General features: G+C 46.7%; 1 protein-coding gene across 1 annotated transcript in view; it reads left to right on the forward strand.

Moving 5' to 3' along the window:
- Nucleotides 1–9,843, forward strand: part of LOC146197887 (cyclic nucleotide-gated channel alpha-3) — a 261,657-nt gene extending 251,814 nt beyond the window's left edge. Inside the window, exons 4-6 of the mRNA XM_084593168.1 lie at nt 292–394; nt 8,191–8,587; nt 9,406–9,843. Of these exons, the coding sequence (XP_084449294.1) occupies nt 292–394; nt 8,191–8,587; nt 9,406–9,688 (783 nt within the window). The 3' untranslated portion in view covers nt 9,689–9,843. The remainder of the gene's footprint in view (nt 1–291; nt 395–8,190; nt 8,588–9,405) is intronic.
- The last annotated feature ends 10,341 nt before the right edge of the window (nt 9,844–20,184 follow it).

Here is a 20,184-nt window from a genome sequence, read left to right on the forward strand (position 1 = left end):
TGTTTCTTCCGCTACTCTCGGCCTTCGTCGTCACTGTGCCGGCCGTTTGTACACCAGTGGTGGCGCAGTGCCCCGTTAAGAGTTCGTATTGTCCGATCTCTCGCACGCTCCGACCTAGGCGGCTGCTGAAACTGGAAAAGGTCACGCGCACGTAGTGTGGCTATGCGGGCGCTGGACGCATTCAGCTGAACGCATTTGCCGCCCTCCAAACAAACTCCGAGCAGCATTTGATCCGTTTCTCTCGGCTGTGTCTCTCTTTTTTCACTTTTGAATTTTTTTAACCTGTCACAGGACATGTGGGACGTGCTCAAGGACTACCCCGCTGCCCGGGTGCGCCTCGAGGCGATCGCCGTCAAGCGGCTGGAGAAGTACAAGCGAGAGCCGATGCGCAAAAGTAGGTTCCTCGCGGGCTCCGTTCTCCAGCTGGACGCGCCCGCCTCGCCTCTCCTCCTCTCTTCGTCGACGCTGGCCCAGCGACAGCAACACGCTTCCGCCTCCTCCTCGCGTCCCGCGGGCGCCGGTGCGCCACGATACGCCGCCCCCTCGACCATGGGGGGCGTCCCGTCGTACGCCTCCGAGGCCGGGCTCGCCGACACCACCGCGCTCGACAGAGGTTCGTCAGGTACCCCGCCGGCTAGCGGCTGCAGTCCGCCCACCCCCGCCCGTCCCGAACGCAAGCACCACAGCACACCTAATATATCGTTACTGCCGCACAGGCACTCTCCGTCTCCTCCTTCTCACTTCATTTTTCATTTTCTGCTTCTTCCAGCCTGTCTTGCATCTCCCCACTTTCTCTTCTCTCTATCTCTCACTCGCTGTCCTGGATCGCATGCCTGCTTGCTTCGAAATGCATTTCTTCTTATTCGGTTATGGCTGCCTTGCTGCGCCTGAGCGTTCTCTTTGCATTTTAGTTTGTTTTTATTTCTCTTTGAGAATCGCTCAACAGGCAGCAAGATTACTGCAATGATCAGTATTTCGAGCTTAAGATAGAAAGCTTTCGATAGAAGTATCGAATAATACCGCATCTACGGAACGATCACAATGTCTAATTATAGTAGTTGAGACGTCACATGTTTCAGCTCGGACAGCGTCGGCATTCAAGGGTCTTTTCTGCAGAATGGAAGGAGGTATGCACATGGGCGCCACTTTTTCAGCGACGTAGAGAAACTAGGTGTAAATGGTAAATTAAAATTGTCACGGAAACTCTTAAAGGTCCACGGAAACGGCCCCCAAGAAACCACTGATAAACGTGTTCAGTGTGTAGAACACATCCTTTTGAGCATTAACGCAAAGTGTAACTCCTTGGAACAAAGCCAGCGATTTATTATTGATTTTTAAAAACAGCGTTTTTTGAAATTCGCGGGCAGAGGGAATGTCGCTTGGCGGTGTCGCATGGAACTATTTCTTAATACCGTGACGTCACAGGTCGGTTGACTGGCAAGGCTTGCTAGAAGCTGCCATTCGCTGCGGTCACTGCAACCATGACGTCACGAACCCACTTCCGGTAGCTGCGAAAGTCGTCTGCTCGTGCGCTGCTCGAACTCTGTGCGGGCTGTTACAGCTCGCCGCCCTTATCGGTTAGGTGGCCATTGCCCATTAAGTGCAACAACCGAAGCGACGCAGGGATCAGCAGAACGAAGCTGCATTTACAAATATCTTATTTATATAACGTGGTTTCAGGAGTATCGGAGTGTCGACCGACGAGGCGTCAACAGTACGGTCAAGCACTGCACGATGGCAGCACCTCCTTGACCGCCGTAAACATCGCCGCTGTGGCCCCTCCTCCCGCATACCGTTCGCGAACGACACGGCGGATCGTTAGCACCGATGTCCGAAATAAAGCGTGCTAAAATTTGTTGGCGTCTGGAATATTGAGCCGAATATCAAGTATGAAGCCCTCGTGAGGATCGCTGACCAGCAGCAAATTGCTGGTAAGAGCGATAGCCGTGATACAAGCTAGTTTCTGCTCAAGCCAGCTGCCGCTGGTGCATTTCGGCTGATCCGATCTGCTCGTACTAGCTCTGCGATTAATGCGTCGGCAGAGTTAATCCTATAATTATTTTACTATGGCAGGATAGGAATCACTATAAGGCAGTTTCATAAGTAGACGATTTACGACAGCGTTGATCATGTTCCAAAGCTTCGACCGCCGCGGCTTCGAAGCGAAACAATAGGCCTAGCGACGACTAGGGACGGTCACGCACGGCGCCGGCGTTCGCCGCGCTCGCACGTTCCACCCCCGCGGTAATTGTGTAACGTACCTCAGCCTGCTCGCGGCATCCCGTGCTGCAAGCGTTGCAAACTCCCGGGCCTCGGTGGCTGCGTTTTCATGGAGGCTAAACGGAGTGGTGTCCTTGTACTGTGCGATGTCAGTGCACGTTAAAGAACCCCAGGTGGGCGAAATTTCCCGAGTCCTCCATTACGGCGTCTCTCATAGCCTGAGTCATTTCGGACGTTAAAGCCCCGCCGGGGTGGTGCAGTGTAAGACGCCCGACTACTGTGCCGGAGTACCCGGGTTCGAACCCGACCTCGGCGGCTGCGTTTCGATGGAGGCGAAACGAAGAGGCGTCAGTGTGCTGTGCCATGTCAGCGCACGTTAAAGATCGTGTACTTTCATAGATAAGGCCGCGTATTTTTTGGCGTTCTGCTCAGCAACAAGCCGTTCAAACGATACTGTAGGCGCGACAAGGCTTCAGTACGCAGTCGCTGCGCTGTCGGCCGTAATCGAAGACGTCGGGCGGCACCATAATCTATACATCGATCTTTAAACGTGATACAGTGGGCAAATGAATAACTTTGTGAAGCAGACCCGCTCGTACGTTTCGCGCACTCGGGCGCCGACGAGTAGCTTCCGTCAACAGACGCCGTCATAACCTCGGTTAACGACGCAAACCGAGGTCGTCAAGCTCGGTTTGCGGTAACCGCGGATAATGGTGCAACCATGGTTTGGTCCGCCGTGTAACATAGGATAACCACGGGTTCGCGGTTACACTAACCGTCGCTGCGCGAACTGGCGAACTCCTCAGGCGTGTGCGAGCGAGTACGCCAGCGAGCGAGCGCGCGGCAACCGGAAGTTCGTCGAAGTGACGTATGTCTGGGCGGAGCTTTGAACTTGCTTGTATTCTTTGTTTTCTTTTATGGCTCCCTTCGGCGTACGAGTTGAGAGGGAAACTTGGAAGGGTCATTTTTAATCGCCGATATCTCTGGTGTTGCAGAAGCTAGATCGAAAATTTTTGCGGGAGAATGATGGGTGGTTCAATAACTATCAGTGTTATGGCGTTGTTTACCCTTCTTTGTGAACCCTTTCTGGGGACCTTTAAAGCTCTGACGTGATAGCGTACGTTCTTTTTATCCGCTTACGCCTTGGTTGCACGCTGCTTCCTACACGATTCCTCCGATTCCTCGATTCCGATTCCACGAGTCCTCCCAAGTCCAACTTAATCCACCCTAACCCAGCTGAGTCCATCAGAATCCAGCTTAATACACTATAATCCATCTGTGTTTATTATATTAGACCTTAACCGAGCTTAATCTCCCTTAGTCCACCATAAACTAACTTCAATCATTATATTCTGCCTTAATGCAACGAAAACCAGCAGAACTCCCAATCAACTTCAGACCAACTCACTCTATTATAATCCGGCCTAATCCATCATATTAACCCCAATCCAGAATATTCCACAATAATCCTCATACTTCAGCTTAATCTACTCTAATCCAACTTAATTCATTATATTCCTACAATCTAATTTAGAGCCCCTTTAATCAACTATAATATAAATTCACACATTATAATTTGTCTTAATGCATCACAATTGCCATATAAATAAAACGTAATTCACTTTAGTCCAATGTAATTATTTTTAATCTGTTGTAAATTTACCTTAATATTCTTTAACCTTACCCAATTAACCATCCCAAATCACCAATCAGTCCTACGTTCAATACCTTTACCACGCACGTACAATATATAGCCAAAATATTTCCGACATGTTTCTGGCAAATAGGGTACGGTTACTGTTCGGCTCAACGAGACCAACACGATTTCAATTCAATTCAATTCAATTTCGCATAATAACTGTGAGAAAAGCAGGGCCAAGTAATCTGAAGGAAGCGGCAGAACCAGGCTCTTAAATAAGGCGCTTCAGCAATTCTTTTAGCATGTTTCCTCTCGCTAAACGTTAATTAACATGGTTAAGAAAGGATATATAGAGCACGGCACTTACTTTATTCGCGTTAAACAGGTCCGATGAATGAGTTTATTGATTCATTTATCAAATATATGTTTATTTTGCATAGTCTCAGTTTTACTTCCTGCTCTCATGCTTGGTGATATGTGCGTCATCCTCTTGCAGTTGTCCATTGCAAGCATGTGAGACACCTTGCGAACAAACGCGGCAAATTACGAGTTGCTGGGAGTTCTATACAGCTGCTATCCACCAAACGTTCAAAATTTCGCACTTAATAGTGCAGCTAGGCAGGCTTTTTACTTGTTCCGGCCTTGATCCCGCAGTCAAGGTCATTAATTCTGCAACTAAAACATTTTATAAGCGTAACGGCTTAGAAGAAAGCTACTATGCGTTGTGAAGCTATAAGGCTTCTCTCTGGATGAGCCAGAAAATTCCACTGCGTGACAATAAATTTCCTTTAGGCGTAAGTTTTCGATTGCTCAATCATTTCGTGAAAAGGGAAACAAGTTCGATTACGTGGATTGGTCAGCAAGGTGTAAGCAGGCTTTTGTGATGCACACACACAAAAAAAATATAACCTCTTGCTTTCGAGGCAAACTGCAGTTAGGCCATATTCACTGCGCACTTCGAAGCTGAATGCCAGTACTCTTCTGAAAGCTGTCTCTGCACGCCATTTTGGTTTATTATGGTTCAGTTAGAAAAATTATCTTTTAGTTGCTTCGCATTTCTACCTATGCATCTTCTTCTCGCTATCTCTTTCTCTCTAATTTTCCTTCTACTAACGCTTCCCCCGCATAAAAAGACCAGTGAAACTAAGCCGCGAGGAGCGCGTTATAGTGCCTTCTCTCCTAGCCGACGGGTCTAACAAAGCTAATACAAAGGATGTGGCTAGACATAGGGTTTTTCTATCCCCGTCTAAAGCTAGCATTTAATTCCGGAGTAGCAGCATCGTTCGCCTGCATTTTTCTCCCCCGACGTACTGGTGTCCAAAACCAAAAGCTCGCTCAGAGAAGTGGATAGAATCTCTTTCAAACTCAGTGTTCCCAGCTTGCACGCGAAACGTCTATTAAGTTCCCATCGTTTGTCATCGCCAGCATCGAAGTGCACATCGAGAAAATAGCTGTCATCAGTGACGACAACCTTTCCGCGGAAACGGCCCGCCCCTCTCCTATGCAGCAGAATACGCCAGTCGCATGTATAGCACTGCCTCTGAACCATGCGGTAAAAGCGAATGCGGGCGTTTGCTCAGAGCGTCGGAAAAACACAGCGAGGTGTGAGGGAGAATGCGCCAGGATGGAAGAGGACGGCAAACGAGTGCTCGTCAAGCAGAAGCGGCATGAGCCGCCGCTAGCGTGCCAGCCAATGCCAGCGCGAGAACGAACGGCGAGAACTCAGCAATGAGGACGGCTAGGAAGACGCAGCAGCTGTCGCAACGACATTTATGACGGCGCGGTAACAAAGGACAGAGAGCGGCTGCCTGATGGGACGAAAGAAAGCCCCAGCTTCGCCGTGTTCTGAGAGGAGCATAGAACTCGCAGGGCTAGGTTCCAGCGTGCAGCCGTCGACGCGGCAGACGCTAAACGAGAGGTTCTCTCTCTCTCTCTCTCTCTCTCTATCTCTCTCTCTCTCTCTCTCTCTCTCTCTCTCGGCGGGAAAGCACGGCAGGCGGGCAGAACTACTCCAACAAGAAGCACTGCGGGATCTTTGAGGGTAAGGGGCAGGTGGAGAGGGAGCGAGCAGGCCTCATGTACTGCACCGCACGCGCGGTTTCCCGCCGTCGCAGAGCACGCGCTCGCATTTTTTCTGCCCCAGCGCATACATGCCGCTACGTAGGAGGCTTATCGACGATGCTATAGCTGTGACGGAATGCGCGCCGGCGCAACTCTGTCGCGCGTAAACGACTCCTGAGGGCCCCGTGCAGCGGAAATTGGGTCGCCAACTTTCGGCGCGACTCTCTGCACTATGTTGTCGTATTTACTACATTTTATTTATTTATTTCGCTTTCCTGGCGGGGCAATCTCGATGTTTGGCTCTAGTTCTCGGATCTCTTTTTCACTCCCGTTTTCATTCCACTCCCTGCGGACATGAATTCGATAATTAAATTCACACCATTACACGTGGCTGACTCCAATCTTGGAGAATACCTTGGTGGTCTGGCATGACATAGAGAGTGGAGAGTTTCCATCTACATAAAAATGTAGACAGTGTTGCAAGGCTGCAAACAGTCGCATCTAACTAGTAATTTCTTTATGGCCATCATCCTGTGCGAGCTATCAACGTTTAATTATTCAAATCCTTGCACTTCACATTGTGTATAATATATATATATATATATATATATATATATATATATATATATATATATATATATATATATATATATATATATATATATATATATATCGCAGATTTTATTTTAAGCATGAAGCATGTTGTTTCTTCACCAACCTGCAGGTTCGTACGTAGAATAGTTTTTCTACCACCTTATTTTTTATTAATTTGTCCCTGGGTAAGAAAACCTTTTACCCGCCTGGCTAGCCTGATGAAAGCACCCTCACAATTCAGCACAAAAAAGAAATGAAACTTCTGATATGTTTCTTACTTAAATAATGATCTTGGTATCTTTCCACATGCATGTATTTTGAAGACGTCTCTCTGTGATAACTTTAGGATGTAAATAGGTGGCAATGTTATTAATTACTTATCAAAGATAACATAAAAGTTCTTGTCAGTGTTCTTCCTTATTACTACGAGACGTAATAATATGTAGAGGCTTCCCCAAGGCTTACAAACAAGTTCATGCTCTTGATTTAATTCATTTGTAATAACGAGGCAATAAAACCAATGCAGCAGCTGCTTTCATCTTACTAGTTAAAGTTTAATGCGTGATGTCAGAAACGTTCGTGAATCGGCATTCTAGAACTTGTTGCTTTCGGGAAAAGAAGTCGTTGCTTGCTTTCCTTGTTTTTTGCTTTAATTTTTCGCAAGTTATCACCAGAAGAAATAGAGAAGTGCGGATGACTTCCTTGCACGTACAATGCCATTATGCCGCGCTTACGTTATCACAAAGGTGATCGCAAGCAGTTGCAACTGGCGCTTTACTTTGTTTTAGGCCAATTTTTAATTATTTAGAAAACACGTATATCCTTTGCACGTGTAGCGGCTGGTGGTGGATTACTCTTACACATGCACGACCATGGGTGTCAGTGCTCTCTAGAACGAACCACCTTGTGCATCCGTGGTGTTCTCAACCGGCTATCGCTCCTCACTGACTAGTATCTTCGAGATGCTTTAGCTTAAAGAACCCGTAGGTAGAGTATTCTAATCCAGGGTCCTCTTATTCAACTTGCTTTATTGCCTACAGCATCGCTCCGACATGCACAAAGTCGGCTAGTTACAGAGTCGGCCAATATTGGATGGTTTCTTAGGCTATTTTTATTTGGGACCGCCATGACCAGTAAATCCAGGAACGCAGCGCACCGAAGACAATCTTTGGGGACGCAACTGTTGGCTATGTGTACGACAGAGCAGATTAGTGAAGCGCGGTGACCTGTTTGCTTTGTGCCCATTAATGTTTTAAGCATTTTTCTAATATAACAACTTTAAAAACACGGGAAGGTTTTCTAGGCAGAATTTCAGTTAGATCTTTCACAGTAGCTATACCACATTGGCAGCCGAAAAGTCAAGGTAAAAAGTTTGTCATTCGCAAAGTTAGCAGTTTAGAAGCAACGGGACATTTAGTGGGCCATTGAAGCATATAAAACCACCTGGAGATGGAGCACTGCCACATAACTCCTCTGGCGGTCCCGTAAGTATCCCCTCTAATGGTTTTCGAAGTAAATTCTTTGATATGCAAACCTGTCGCCAAGTCTGACTGTGAATACGTAATTCGCGCTTGAGACCACTGTATAGTCGCCGCCGCTTGACCGAGCCCTGTCGATTGTTCCGCGGCGCTCCGCTGGCGGCTCTCCCGTGCGGCGGGGGCCCGGCGGCTCGGCAGTGTCCCTGGGCCGGAGCCGGAGCACCCCGGGCCTGGTCGAGTCTCGAGGCAAGCTGCCCTTGGAGGAGCTGACGCCCGGCGCCCCCTCCAAGGAGGCCTCCTCCTCAGTCGCCGCCCTGCTCCAGTCCTCCGGCCATCCAGTGGCCGGCAGCCCCGTCATCAGCCGCTCCAACGGAGCCGACCACCCCTCCCGACAGCAGCATCCGCCGTCCGCCGCACCCTCGGCCGAGCCGAAGCGGCTGGCCACGGTAGTGACGACAACGCCGGCGTCGCCGTACCGCCAGCCGCCACCTTCTTCTCCCGGAATGGGACTCGCGCCGGCCACCGCGGACTTGTCGAGCAACGCCAGCCCTGCAGGCACCTCGCCTGCCTCCACGGCGCAGCTAATGGTGCCGAGGTAGGGGCCTCGACTCTGTTGCGCGTTCAGAGAATGCGAAAAGCCGGGTGTGCCGCGGCTACAACTCGGCGTACACTTCAGCTACACGCGGTCGTCTTCGAATATCAAGATCGTTGTCCACTGTCGTTAGGCGGCTGATATGGCTGTTCCGAAAAAATCATCCAATATATATTTACAGCTATATACACTAAGAAAAATGGAATGATCGACGAAAAAAAAAAGGGATAGTGTGTTGCGTGAAATGTGCTAGACTCCCAATATAAGTTATGGCACAAAATTTGAAATGCCTGATGCGTAGATATGACCAAGATGAACTAGACAGATGCGTCGCGCCTCACCACACAGATGCTGCCTCATTTGTCATGCTGGCTCTTATGTTAAGTATTCTGATGGCACATGGATGAATGGGAAAACATTTATTTTCATCGGCTTTAAGAGGTTCAGTTTGATTGTTGGCCGCGCCAGACGGCCGCCAGTTGCGTCCTGTCGGCGATTTCTTCGGCCCACTCAGTGACCCGAGCCTGGATGGCCGGGTTCGAGCAGTGCAGCAGGGCCCTCTACCAGAGATGGAGCTGGCAGCAAATCGGCGGGTGGCGGATAGGTCGCGCACCCCCATGTAATGTGGTCTTAAGTGGCGTCGACGCCGCACTCTTTGAATTTAGGTGCAACCTGTTCTTTGAATATATACGAATATGCTTTGGGGCAGGGGAAGGAGCAGGTTTGTAGCTGGCGCCAGAGTATTTCCTGGGCCTTGATTAATGAATTATATGGAGGAGGCTCAACTCTTAACTTGGACCTCGTTCTCTCCCTCTTTGCAGCCCCGTGCTGTGCGGCGGCATGATAGGCGGCGGTGGCGTGAGCCCCCTTCCGGTCCGGGACGCGTCCCAAGAGGCCCTGCTTGCCGAGATCAAGAGACTGCGCGAGCGGCTTGTCACGCTCGAGGCCGAGAACGCCACCATGAGTGTCAAGCTGAGCCAGCAACAGTGGGAAGTCGAAAGCCGGCTCGCAGAGATCGAGCTGCAGATATGCGGCGCTGCGAGTCCCGAGAGCAGCGGCTGCTCCTCGGACGAACAGGAGCGCAACCGCGAGTCCATCATCTGACGACGCCTTCCACTGCGGCTCTTGCCCACTGTGCTGCTCCTCTGCGAAGGGGACCGCCAGACGGACTGGCGCTGGTTCCTTGGACGGTTGAGCTTCACTTTCGCTGAGGTGATGGCGTGGTCTACCGTTGGTTCGCCGGCTCCGGCGCGCATCCTTTGGTGGCAGCAGGTGGTTTATGCCTGGACTCTGTGTGGCGACTCTTCGCTGGCTGGGAGCGCCCGCTTCTACAGTGAGTCCGACTTTACCAGAGGCAGAGATTAGTTCGTTGATGGAGGTTAAAGAGGATGACCTTGATGACAGCTACAATCATGGCTGCCACTTCAGCAATAGCGTAGGTTCGAATACCTGGTTATAGAGAATTCGTAGCGGCTCTGGACTTGAGGGCTGAACACAAATTTTGATTGGCATTTGTTTTATCGTGGTAATGTTCTCAACCGATGATGGGGCAGCTTGTTCAAAGTTCTGCAGAGACATATTTAGGCAGCAAGGGGTGGTTTTATAGACACAGGGAACATATGGATGTTCTAGAACACGTCTATTGAGGGATACAGACGTTGCACCATCATCATCTTGATTGGAGGTAGATCGACACCTCCTACTTTCGCACAAGAAGACTTGCGGGGGACCGTTTCTTATTAATACATCTAAAAATTTTGCTTCGCTTGTCTGAGTATATTTCGTAGCTGCACTCCATTACTGTGGGTGTGGGAGGTAACCTTGCAGCATAGTGCGTTGCACGGATGTACTATAGATTTTTATATTCGCACAGTCGATCGCATTTGGCTGCTTTTATATGCACTGCTGGTCGACAACTGCGCTTAAAAGATTAGCGAAAGGTGTGTGAGAACGTTTGCTTTAAAAGCCTAAAACAAAGGGGCTGATTTCTCACTACAGGGTTAGTTACCGAGCTTATGTCTGTGAGTTCGGTACGGGACATGCAAAATCGCTGCAATTTCCTCTGCAGAGGCCATTACATAACGTACAGGGAAGTAGCCACCGCTCTTTATTACCTATCACGTAATCGCGTGGAACTGTGTCTCAGAAGAGTTCCTGATACGCAGTATATAACACGAACAAATGTGAAATACAAAGCAAAAAGGTAAAGTTTTCGGCGAACGTGCGCTTCAGGAAACTAAAAACGCCATAAAAGTGGCACGACTTTCTCCACGGTGCTTCAATATCACTATACGTACAGCAACGATCGCAAACTTAGCGTGCCACAGCATACATTCTGTCCGGGGCATCTGCGGCAAATAGGGGAGGGACGACGGCTAAAATATTTCGCTGTCTTCAATGCTTGACAGCATTGCTTTGAGGGCTTCCGCGTCCGCATTCTCTTTGGGGTTCCCATAACAGACGTTTCCTTGTTGCAACCATTAGGATGCTCGTTCTTGCTAACATTCTCCTTTCTATTTCATTCTTCTTTCTATTTTTCTTTCTCTTCAGAAACCTGTGCAGCAGCATGAAATAGACTGCGTCCTCAAGCACAAATAAAAGCGCGGCGCCTCTGATGGATGCCAGCCTGCCTCGCCGAAGATGTAAATATTACAGGAGTCTGCGAGGACACTACACGCTCGTGTGCTCCTGCCCATCATCCCTGGAAGGCATTGTGTGCGGGAATACAAGACTACGTGGACACAAACACGCTCGCATGCGCACTCCAACTCAAGACAGCAAGTGATTGTGGCAAGAGCGCAGACTTACATGCACAAAAGGAAGACAACAGTTAAAACCATAATTTCTTGTTTCCTGTTTCTTTGCATTTCCTTTTCGAGTCCTTCAATTTTGTCTTCTTCTTTTCACTCAAGGAAAAACAGGGAATATGCCGCTGTATTGATTGCTCCTCACTTTATCTCTATGTTGTTTATTAGTTTATGGACTCCAATCGCACTTTCGACCAATGGAACACTGCGTCAACAAACTTGACCTACCAAATGCATCCGTGTATGCTTTGTGCTGCTATGGAAGTGCTTGTGTTGTGTGTGCGAAGCACATGTCAGGTGTGGTCTTCAATTTCTTCTGAATCATCCGTTTTTCTGCTTTTTGATCCGCACGGCTTTTTTTCAGTGCGGCTGACTGAAGTGAAACAGTAATAATGACAACCATGTGTACCCCCCACTCATAAGCGCCCCCTTGTGGCGTGACGTTGAAAGTTTGAGAATTATTTAAAATTTTGGTGAAAATGTTGTATAGGCTTACACAAGAAAAAAAAAAATAATGTGATCGTGTTGGCAGAAAAAATGTAGTTTAGATTTAGTTAAGTATCTCTTCTGTGATTGTTGTTGCCAAAAACGTACAACAGTGAGCATAGGTATTGTTCTAATGAAGGCTTGAGACACTGGTTGTGACAACGTCACTTGTTGCAGCGCTGCAGCGGCTGTGTGAAAATTCCCCTAAGTGTCATTCACGAACCGAAAACTAATCTATTCCAGCATGTGAGGTAATAATACAATTGTGTTTCTCCAAGCTCAAGAGGGAACAGCTCTTGAGTGAGAGCTTAAGCGTTTACATGTCGCTTTGAACAAATATTTGAATGTGGCTCGGTAGGATCAATAGCTGGTAGCGAGCCTTTTACCATAAGCCTTAGGCAGCATTTTCATGACACAGGGTTCTTAGGAATTGTTTTATCAGTGTCTGGAACGGTACGCAGAGAACTATTGAAATGAGCTTCAAAAGCGTCTAGTTAGGAACACCTAACGAAGTTTCTCGGATTGTCAAATATAGGAGCGAAAACAAAAATTAGATGTAAGTTCTCCTTCGCTTTTTTCTCTTCTGGTGCATGCAGCCCTAATGGATATTTTTTTACGTCAGAAGAAAAGGCAAAGTTCGCATGAGGAAGCCAATCTGCAATTTGAAGAACTATTTTTTTTTTTTTTTTTGAGGGCACCAACAGATTGAGACAATTTTTACTTAATGAAATCAATACTCTTGAGAAGAAAAAAATGATGACGAGGGAAAGTTGCGTAATGGTATTTAACTGATAGCGTTAAAGGCCCCGCTCTGCGAAAATGCGGAGTTGTCGGCGCTGTGGGAGAAAAGTCACGGGCGTGGCTATGGCAGGGAGCAATAGGCAGGTGACATGGCAGAACACTGACTGGTTGGCGAGCTGTGTGACGTCACGAGTCCAAAAGATTTGGCTGGGACTGCCAACTAGGGCTTCCCTTTGAGATGGAAGTGGAACTCATCAGGTTCTACGGACCCCGAGTAGGACACGCTACTCTTAGGAGACACAGGTGCATCAGGATTAGTTAAAGCGAAGCTTCAGGTCTATGCGAGTGGCCTACCCATAATGTGGTAGCTTATATATGTATACGATTGTATGGTAATTAGTATACGCGGCATAGTAGAGGCATAAGTTCAAGAATTATTTGTTATGCATGCACAAAACTGCAAGCACGTCCACGAGAAGGGATCGTTAATAGAGCCGCGGACGGGAGCCAATAACGCTGTCGCGTCGTGCCGTTAAAGGCGGAGCCTGAGAAATCCCTATTTTTTTCGTCAGTATTCCATTCTGAAAAAATTATTTCAGCAAATAATTCACTCAGTAAGAGAAAAAAATTCAAATTTATGACACTGACGAGTTCATAAGCAACTTTGCGAGTCTTCTCCATAACGTGAGGTCCATTACTTCAAACCGCCATGTCAGGGCGGACTCGTTGTAGTCTGTGGGGAACAGCTACAATGTTTTGTTTCCATATTATCATTCAGGGGCCAGCAGCGCGAGTAAACGACGTCAGAGGAAGCAGAGAGAGGGGAGCTGCATATATTTCTTGGTGCATTAACTTTGTACGAAGATAAAAAAAAATGTTATGTATCCAAACGAGCGCCGACACTTTTTAATAGATCACGGTTTTCAAAGCACATATTTGCCGCGGATGCGCCGTCTGTGCGTCCGCGGTGCTCAGTCACTCGGGCCTCGTTCGCCTTCTCCAGTGTCAAACTTAGCCCTTCGGGTCACCAACACAGTCGTCAGTAAGACTATTTTGCCGCCTTCGTAGCCCTTCTTTCCCAGACATGGTGTTTGCTCGACTCATCCTCAATACTGTCATGGACCAATCATCATTCCGGGTTTCTGATTTTCCAGCTCATATGAAACATTGCACGCGTGAAACCCGGTCGCATGCAACTAAGGTGACATTGGATGTATATTCTCTTCATGGTGAGACAAACAATGAAGCAGGCTTTCCCCATTCACAAAAAAAAAAAAAAATAATGTGTGCGTGTTCGAAAAAGTGTGCCCCGTAGAGACTAACTTACTTTCGTCCTCATCAGAAAAAAAAAAATCTCCAAATATTTATTTCTGGGTAACTCCGTTTTTTATTGCGCCAGAATCCTGCCATGCCCTTGGTTTCTCATTCGATTCAGCGATATAAAGTAACGCTTGGTGTATGAATGTTTGTTGCCACCGCACTAATGTATTTTTGGTGTAACGGTAATGTCTGTGGTCTGGCGCTGTGGAAAACGGTGACTCGCAACATTTCTTCACTGCCAAGGTAACAAGGTTCGTCTGTATGAATTTCTCATCAAAAGATTTCCCAACTCAAATGAGTGAAGACGTTCAGCTTAAAAGGCGATTCATGAAGAGGATTCGAAATATCATCCAACTTAATCTTGTACTCTTCATTTACGTACTCGTAACATGTCAGATGGCTGGAGACTCGTTAAAATCAACATGCCTTCCGAGACCGAAGCTGGCAGAAAAAAGCAAACACATTACTTCAGTGTAATCTCCCAGAGACGGAAAAGTCAGTTTATTGGTAAGCGTGATTGTTACAACAATTTTAAGAGCAGAAAACAAAATAAAAAAGGATGTTAAAGCCACCAATAACAACTCATCGAGATTTAGTGAGACAAGCACTCTGTTCTGAACCATTGTTCCTTGGTGAAGGTTGCGATCATTGCATGCTCGAACTATGTTAAAATGAGTGACGAGGGCATGACTGTATTTATGAACGTTTAACGAAGTCTTCGTGGCAAACATTTCACTAACGTGATTTTGTAAGCGAGAGTGTAAAGAATAGTGTAGGATATCCTCTTAAAGCGATTAAGGTCGATTACTCGACGACTTCAGCGTTTAGTGCTCAAACGACTGAAAAGAAATTCCCTTGTCGTAAACCTATAATATACATTCAAATACGCAAACTGTTCCACGGAGAACAAAAAAAAAAAAAAAAAAAAACTTTACCACCTAGGCCCGACCGCATTTCAAGGAATTAACTTCTTGAAATCTTTTCTACTCATTTCCTTTTCGAACACGCACCACATCCCATTGGGATCCTTTAGAATACTTCACCCCTTTTGCCTTACGCGTACGTTTTGCACACTTCAGGTCGACCCTGCGCAAGCTCACTTGAGAGGCAAAACCTCTTGCCGCAACCCATTGTTCCCATCTTATCCCAAAACAGGGAGAGAACGAGGGGGAATCCACCCTTTCACTCTCTCTCTCTCTTTTCCTTTCCTTTTATCTGCACCTCTCCGCACAGGAGATGCGACCAAAGCAGGGTTGAGACGGAACGAAGCACTCTGTTTCACGGTCCACGTCGCTAATCCAGCAGCCCAATGTCGAAGGCGCGCTACTCGCCGAATGAAAGTCCGATGCATTTCCAATTGAATCAAACCTCGGCGTGCCCCCTCTCGCACAACCAGAGCAGCCGCCTTTACTTGTCGCCGAGAAATTGGCGAGAGGGTGCGCTAATGACGACGTCCCGAGGGCCTCACTGCTTTGGTTGCATCACGGAGGGTGTTTTGGAAAGCGTGAGAACATTTGCAATTCATTGCTTTCCTCCTCGAGCGCTGCAATACAAGCGTTAAGTGGCGGGTTCTAGAAAGCGAACAGAGATGGCCCATCTAAACCCTCGCCGTGCGCCTCCTCAGCACAATTCCCCCTATGCCTTTCTTTTTTTTTTTTCTCGTAATCGTCTACTTTCTTTTTTACTTTCTTTTTCCTCTCAAGGCAGTCATTTTTCTTTTTGCCTCTCGCTTTTATCGGCCGCGCACTGGCGGAGACACTGCTTGAAGGTTTTCAGATTCATCACTGTTAGCCCACCTGCAAGACCGAAGTTTCGTGTTAAGCCGTTCCTAATAAAGAAAGGTTGATACAAAAGCCTCTGGCGCCTCTCTTTTTTTTTTTCTTCTTTTTTTTTTTTTTTTTTTTTTTGCAGTTGGCAAGTTGAGCGCTCTTTGAGCGACTTTCTCCAGCTGGCTGTTCGCGTGGAGTGTATTTTTGCTAGGTAAAGGGAAGCAGTCGACTCTTAGCAGACTACGGGATGTTGAATCTGAAGATTAGAATAGAAGCAGAGTTTCAGACCTCGGGATGCGTGTAGCTTGCTGCACCTACTTTGCACCGTAACGGTCCCGCAACAAGCAGTGTTACCGGAACGCAGGTATCCAAACCTACTTGCATAACCTGTTTCCGGACTTTTAACGTGATTGATTCAAATGCCTCGTTTCCCAACAAATCCGGTGTTGGCATCGTTGTGAACGAAATATCGCGAGCTCGCATCTGATAGGTTGTAATTCGCTGATGACACGAACCCACACTGTTTGGTCTGCGGTTTGTGTCAAGCCACATGACATGATTGAGTCAACAGAAGGTACCAAACCGGATAGATCTTTTGCAAAGGGAATTGAACCCTTCGAGTCCTTTGGTCTCAAGCCGGGCACGCTACTCTAAAGACATTCAGGCTCATTCGTATGGCATATTTAAAACGAGGTTTTATATCAGAATTGCCGTTGGGAAAATTCTTCCTAAAATGAGCCAAACCTAAAGCTAAATGTAGGCGAAGGTAGCCACGCCATTTGATCTTGGCGGACAAACTGTAGTGAAATAAAAGAGAAGCATTTGTGTATTTTTTTATTATGAACAATAAATAATAGCGATCTGAATGAACACAAGAAATGGCGTAAAGAGCACAAAAGTTTGAGCGCTGTGACGTTCAGAACAATGCAAATTCTTCAAACAACATTGACATTACAAACATATAAAGAATCATTCATTGCTTAATGCACGTGGACATAGTTAATCTAAAATAACCTACCTGCAACAGTAATTTTAATGCAGTCAGCTAACAACTCTGCAGGAAAATTAAACCTTAAAGTGTGGTTGTTTGGACCCGTACATTTATTCTGAGTCGTAGAATTGTCTAAATGAAGTCCGAAGCCACTTTTCTGTGCTCTGCTTTCGTCATGTTCTCACAAAAGAGGACATGCTCTTGGGACAATATAAAAGAAATTGGCACTCACAAAAGTTTCAGAGCTCGTTGCACTAGGTGGGGTAAGTGACATTTATCACGCATCCCTGTACGACGCCACTGCACGCCTTACAGTAACACAAATATGCTAGCTCAAGTGAACTACTCTAACTATAGTCGCGCTGCCTTTGTACACGTTGCTATTTACAATCATGAATGAAATTTAAAACAAAAATGCAAAAGGGAGAACTCTACATCCTCGTCTAAAGGCAAAAAGAGGTTGCACCATGATAGGAAAGCTCCTACTTATCAGGTGCCGGAACGAAGCACCCGACCCATTTTTCTTTGACCTACAAATTTCTTTAATGACTGAAGCTATTCTCATCAACCGCTTGGCGACATCACTGGGATAAGCATCCATGGTCCTCACGGAGGAATACTCTATATGTACAGTGTATCTCAATGCGCAGTGTCAGAATCGAGTACAGAACCTACAAACAGGTGGCTACATGAGCGCCATCAAAACGTGGTTCCGTTCGTATGCAAGTTACCTACGCAAGCGCAAGGTTCCGGCTATGCATACCATCTCCGCTGGCGGGGTTGACGCGTGCGTATCATATGCCATGACAGCAAAACATCGAAATAGTTCAGTTTTTTTGTTTTCTTGCTGTTGTATATCCAGTCACTAAAATTCGCCTTATTAATTCGCCGCTCCAAAACGTTCTAAGTAGCCAGAAAGTAGTCAGGAAGCCAGACTGAAATTTTCATCTCCAGACAGGTTGTAAAGTGGCCAATTTGCGCAAGGTAGCCAAGCCATCAATGGCAACCCATTTTATATTTATTTTGAGGGGCCCTTCACATGACGTGCTGGCTTACGGCTGTGTGATCGTGTGTGATATACGGAAGGCACAAATTATAAACTTGTGTTTAAGCGAATAACAATGTTACTACTGTAGGCTAATGAGCTGGTTTGGTTTGGTGTGTGAGGTTTTGCGCCCCAAAGTAATTTATGCTATGAGAGACACCGTAGTGGAGGGCTCTATAAATTTCGACCACATGGCATTCTTCAACATTCACTGACATCGCACAGCACACGGGCGCCTTGCTTTTCGCCTCCATCGAAAAGCGACCACCGCAGCCGGGATTCTATCCCTCGTCCTTGGGCACAAGCGCTCTAACCACCGCAATGGGACGTGTGCTAATGAACATGTATGACATCATAGATGTATAAATTTCGGACTCGGCGTTTAAGAGAGTAGCTAAGTGAAAAATAAAACCGCAAGAGAGACCACAGACGGTAGCCTTTTACGCTATCTTGTCATATCCTTAAAGGTAAAAGTAAAGCCTCTGTATCTCAAAATTTCTATTAGCCTCCAATATCGCAAATTTTCTTTGCAAGCGGCACAGTTGCGTTTTAGTCAACGCATACAGACCGTAGGAATTAGTATTTTGCACGAGACGGCAATTTGCTTTAAGGAAGCTACAAGTGAGAAACTATAAGGGCTCTCCCTTGCTATTCTGGAACCTGTATAGAAAGCAGAAAGCTTTTCAAATGATGACAATCGATGAACATAGGCGACTTTTCTTGTGGCGCAATATTAAATCTTAGAACACATTCCTAAATATTGCCATAAGATTGTCATCAAAGGCAATCGCATCAGCGCTATTGTCTTTCATGAAGTAAGCGGAGGTGTCCGATGGGCTCTATAGTTCAGTTCACATTTTAGGGAAATTCCTCAAGGCAGAGTAGGTTTGTAGTAACGGTGCAGTTACTCAATTCTATTCACTTAACTGCAGCAGTACAGCTACATAGAAAAGCTGGAAAGCTTTATCAGATGCCTCGTAATTGAAGAAACAAAGGATGCATTCCGCACTGGTAGAGCTACTCAAAGCTCACCCAAAAAGCCAAATCATACTACTACCAACGACCAAAGGTCACAGGTGAGTCTTTGGAGATCTCCATATTGTGCTTCCACCCACAACAGAACACAAAAGACATTACCAAGTGCTGGGCGAAATAAACTGCTAGTAAAATAAATACCAAACAACATGAATTCATGGAAATGAGGTTAGACCTATAGAGAAGCACTATGGCATCAAAAAAGGAGTGTAATATTCAGACGCGTCTGTACAGCATCTGCACCATCGTGGTCATACAGGACGGAAAGGAAGTGGAGGGGCTCTCGGTGAAAACTAGTAAAGTTCCGTTAGCTGAGGGAGTGACGATAGCGCTCGCTGTCACCCACTCCGAAGCCACTAGCGTCATTTCGGATTCTCAACACAATTTTCGAAGCTATGCTATTTTCGAAGCAAAGAACAGTTCCGTACTCCAAGAAAGATTTAGCAAATTACCAGCAGTTTAATCTAGAGACGAAAGCATTTGTTATGGGTGCTCGGACACGAGAGGATAGAAAGGAACGAGGCTGGCCACACATCCGCCCGAGCGCCTCTCCTTCGTGATTCAACTTACTTCCCTCATTCTATCGGGGCTCCTGTACCCCATCCGCTTAAGACTTGAGACTTACGCGAACGCCACAACGTATCTGGACCTCAGTAGGCAGACTTTCTGAGAGGTTACCAACGGCCTGCAGAAAACTAAAGAGCAACACCTCTGAAGAATGCGAACGGGGTCACTCATAAGGCTCACGATTTCAAAAAAAAAAAAAAAAAAACACAAACCCGACATTTGGAGCGTGCTGCGATTTTTCGGACGCGTGAGCAGACGTATACTATATGATAGTGTCCTGCGAGAAAAATGCAGCCATAAGTAGAATAAATCACAGCATGGGAAATGGCTTGGAGTGGATCTCCAGGTCCGGTTGCTCGGACCTGGAGATCCAGAGGGCTTTGGTCCAAGAAGAGCGGGCTGCGGCTACGACCAATGATTTCCCGGAGTAATGACTACCATCCACGCAAGAAAAGAATAAAACTGTACACTCTCCACAGGAGCCCATTCCAGGGCAAATAATGTGTTTTGCCGCCGCCACCATTGCATCTTTTTTTGTTGAAGTATTAGTGTCGACCGCTACGCGAGCCTACGGCTGCTGAAGCGTATTACGGCATAAGAATGTCAGGAATTATGTGACACATGCAATCATACAGTCGTGCCTTTGAGTAATACATAATTTAGCTATCAAGCAAGTTCATTTCACTGCCGTATGCATTTATACTTTCCTTTGATAGCCCGATGACGACCCGTTTATCTAAGGCATATGACATTGGTTAATTCACAGTAGTTGCTGTGCAGGAAAGGATAGTTATTTTCAGAACAGAATGGAAAATTAAAATCCAAGTTAGTTTAAATAT

The sequence above is a fragment of the Amblyomma maculatum genome, chromosome 2 (genome assembly GCF_055883805.1).
Source record: "Amblyomma maculatum isolate TAMU_Amacu chromosome 2, ASM5588380v1, whole genome shotgun sequence".
Taxonomy (NCBI): Eukaryota; Metazoa; Arthropoda; class Arachnida; order Ixodida; family Ixodidae; genus Amblyomma; species Amblyomma maculatum.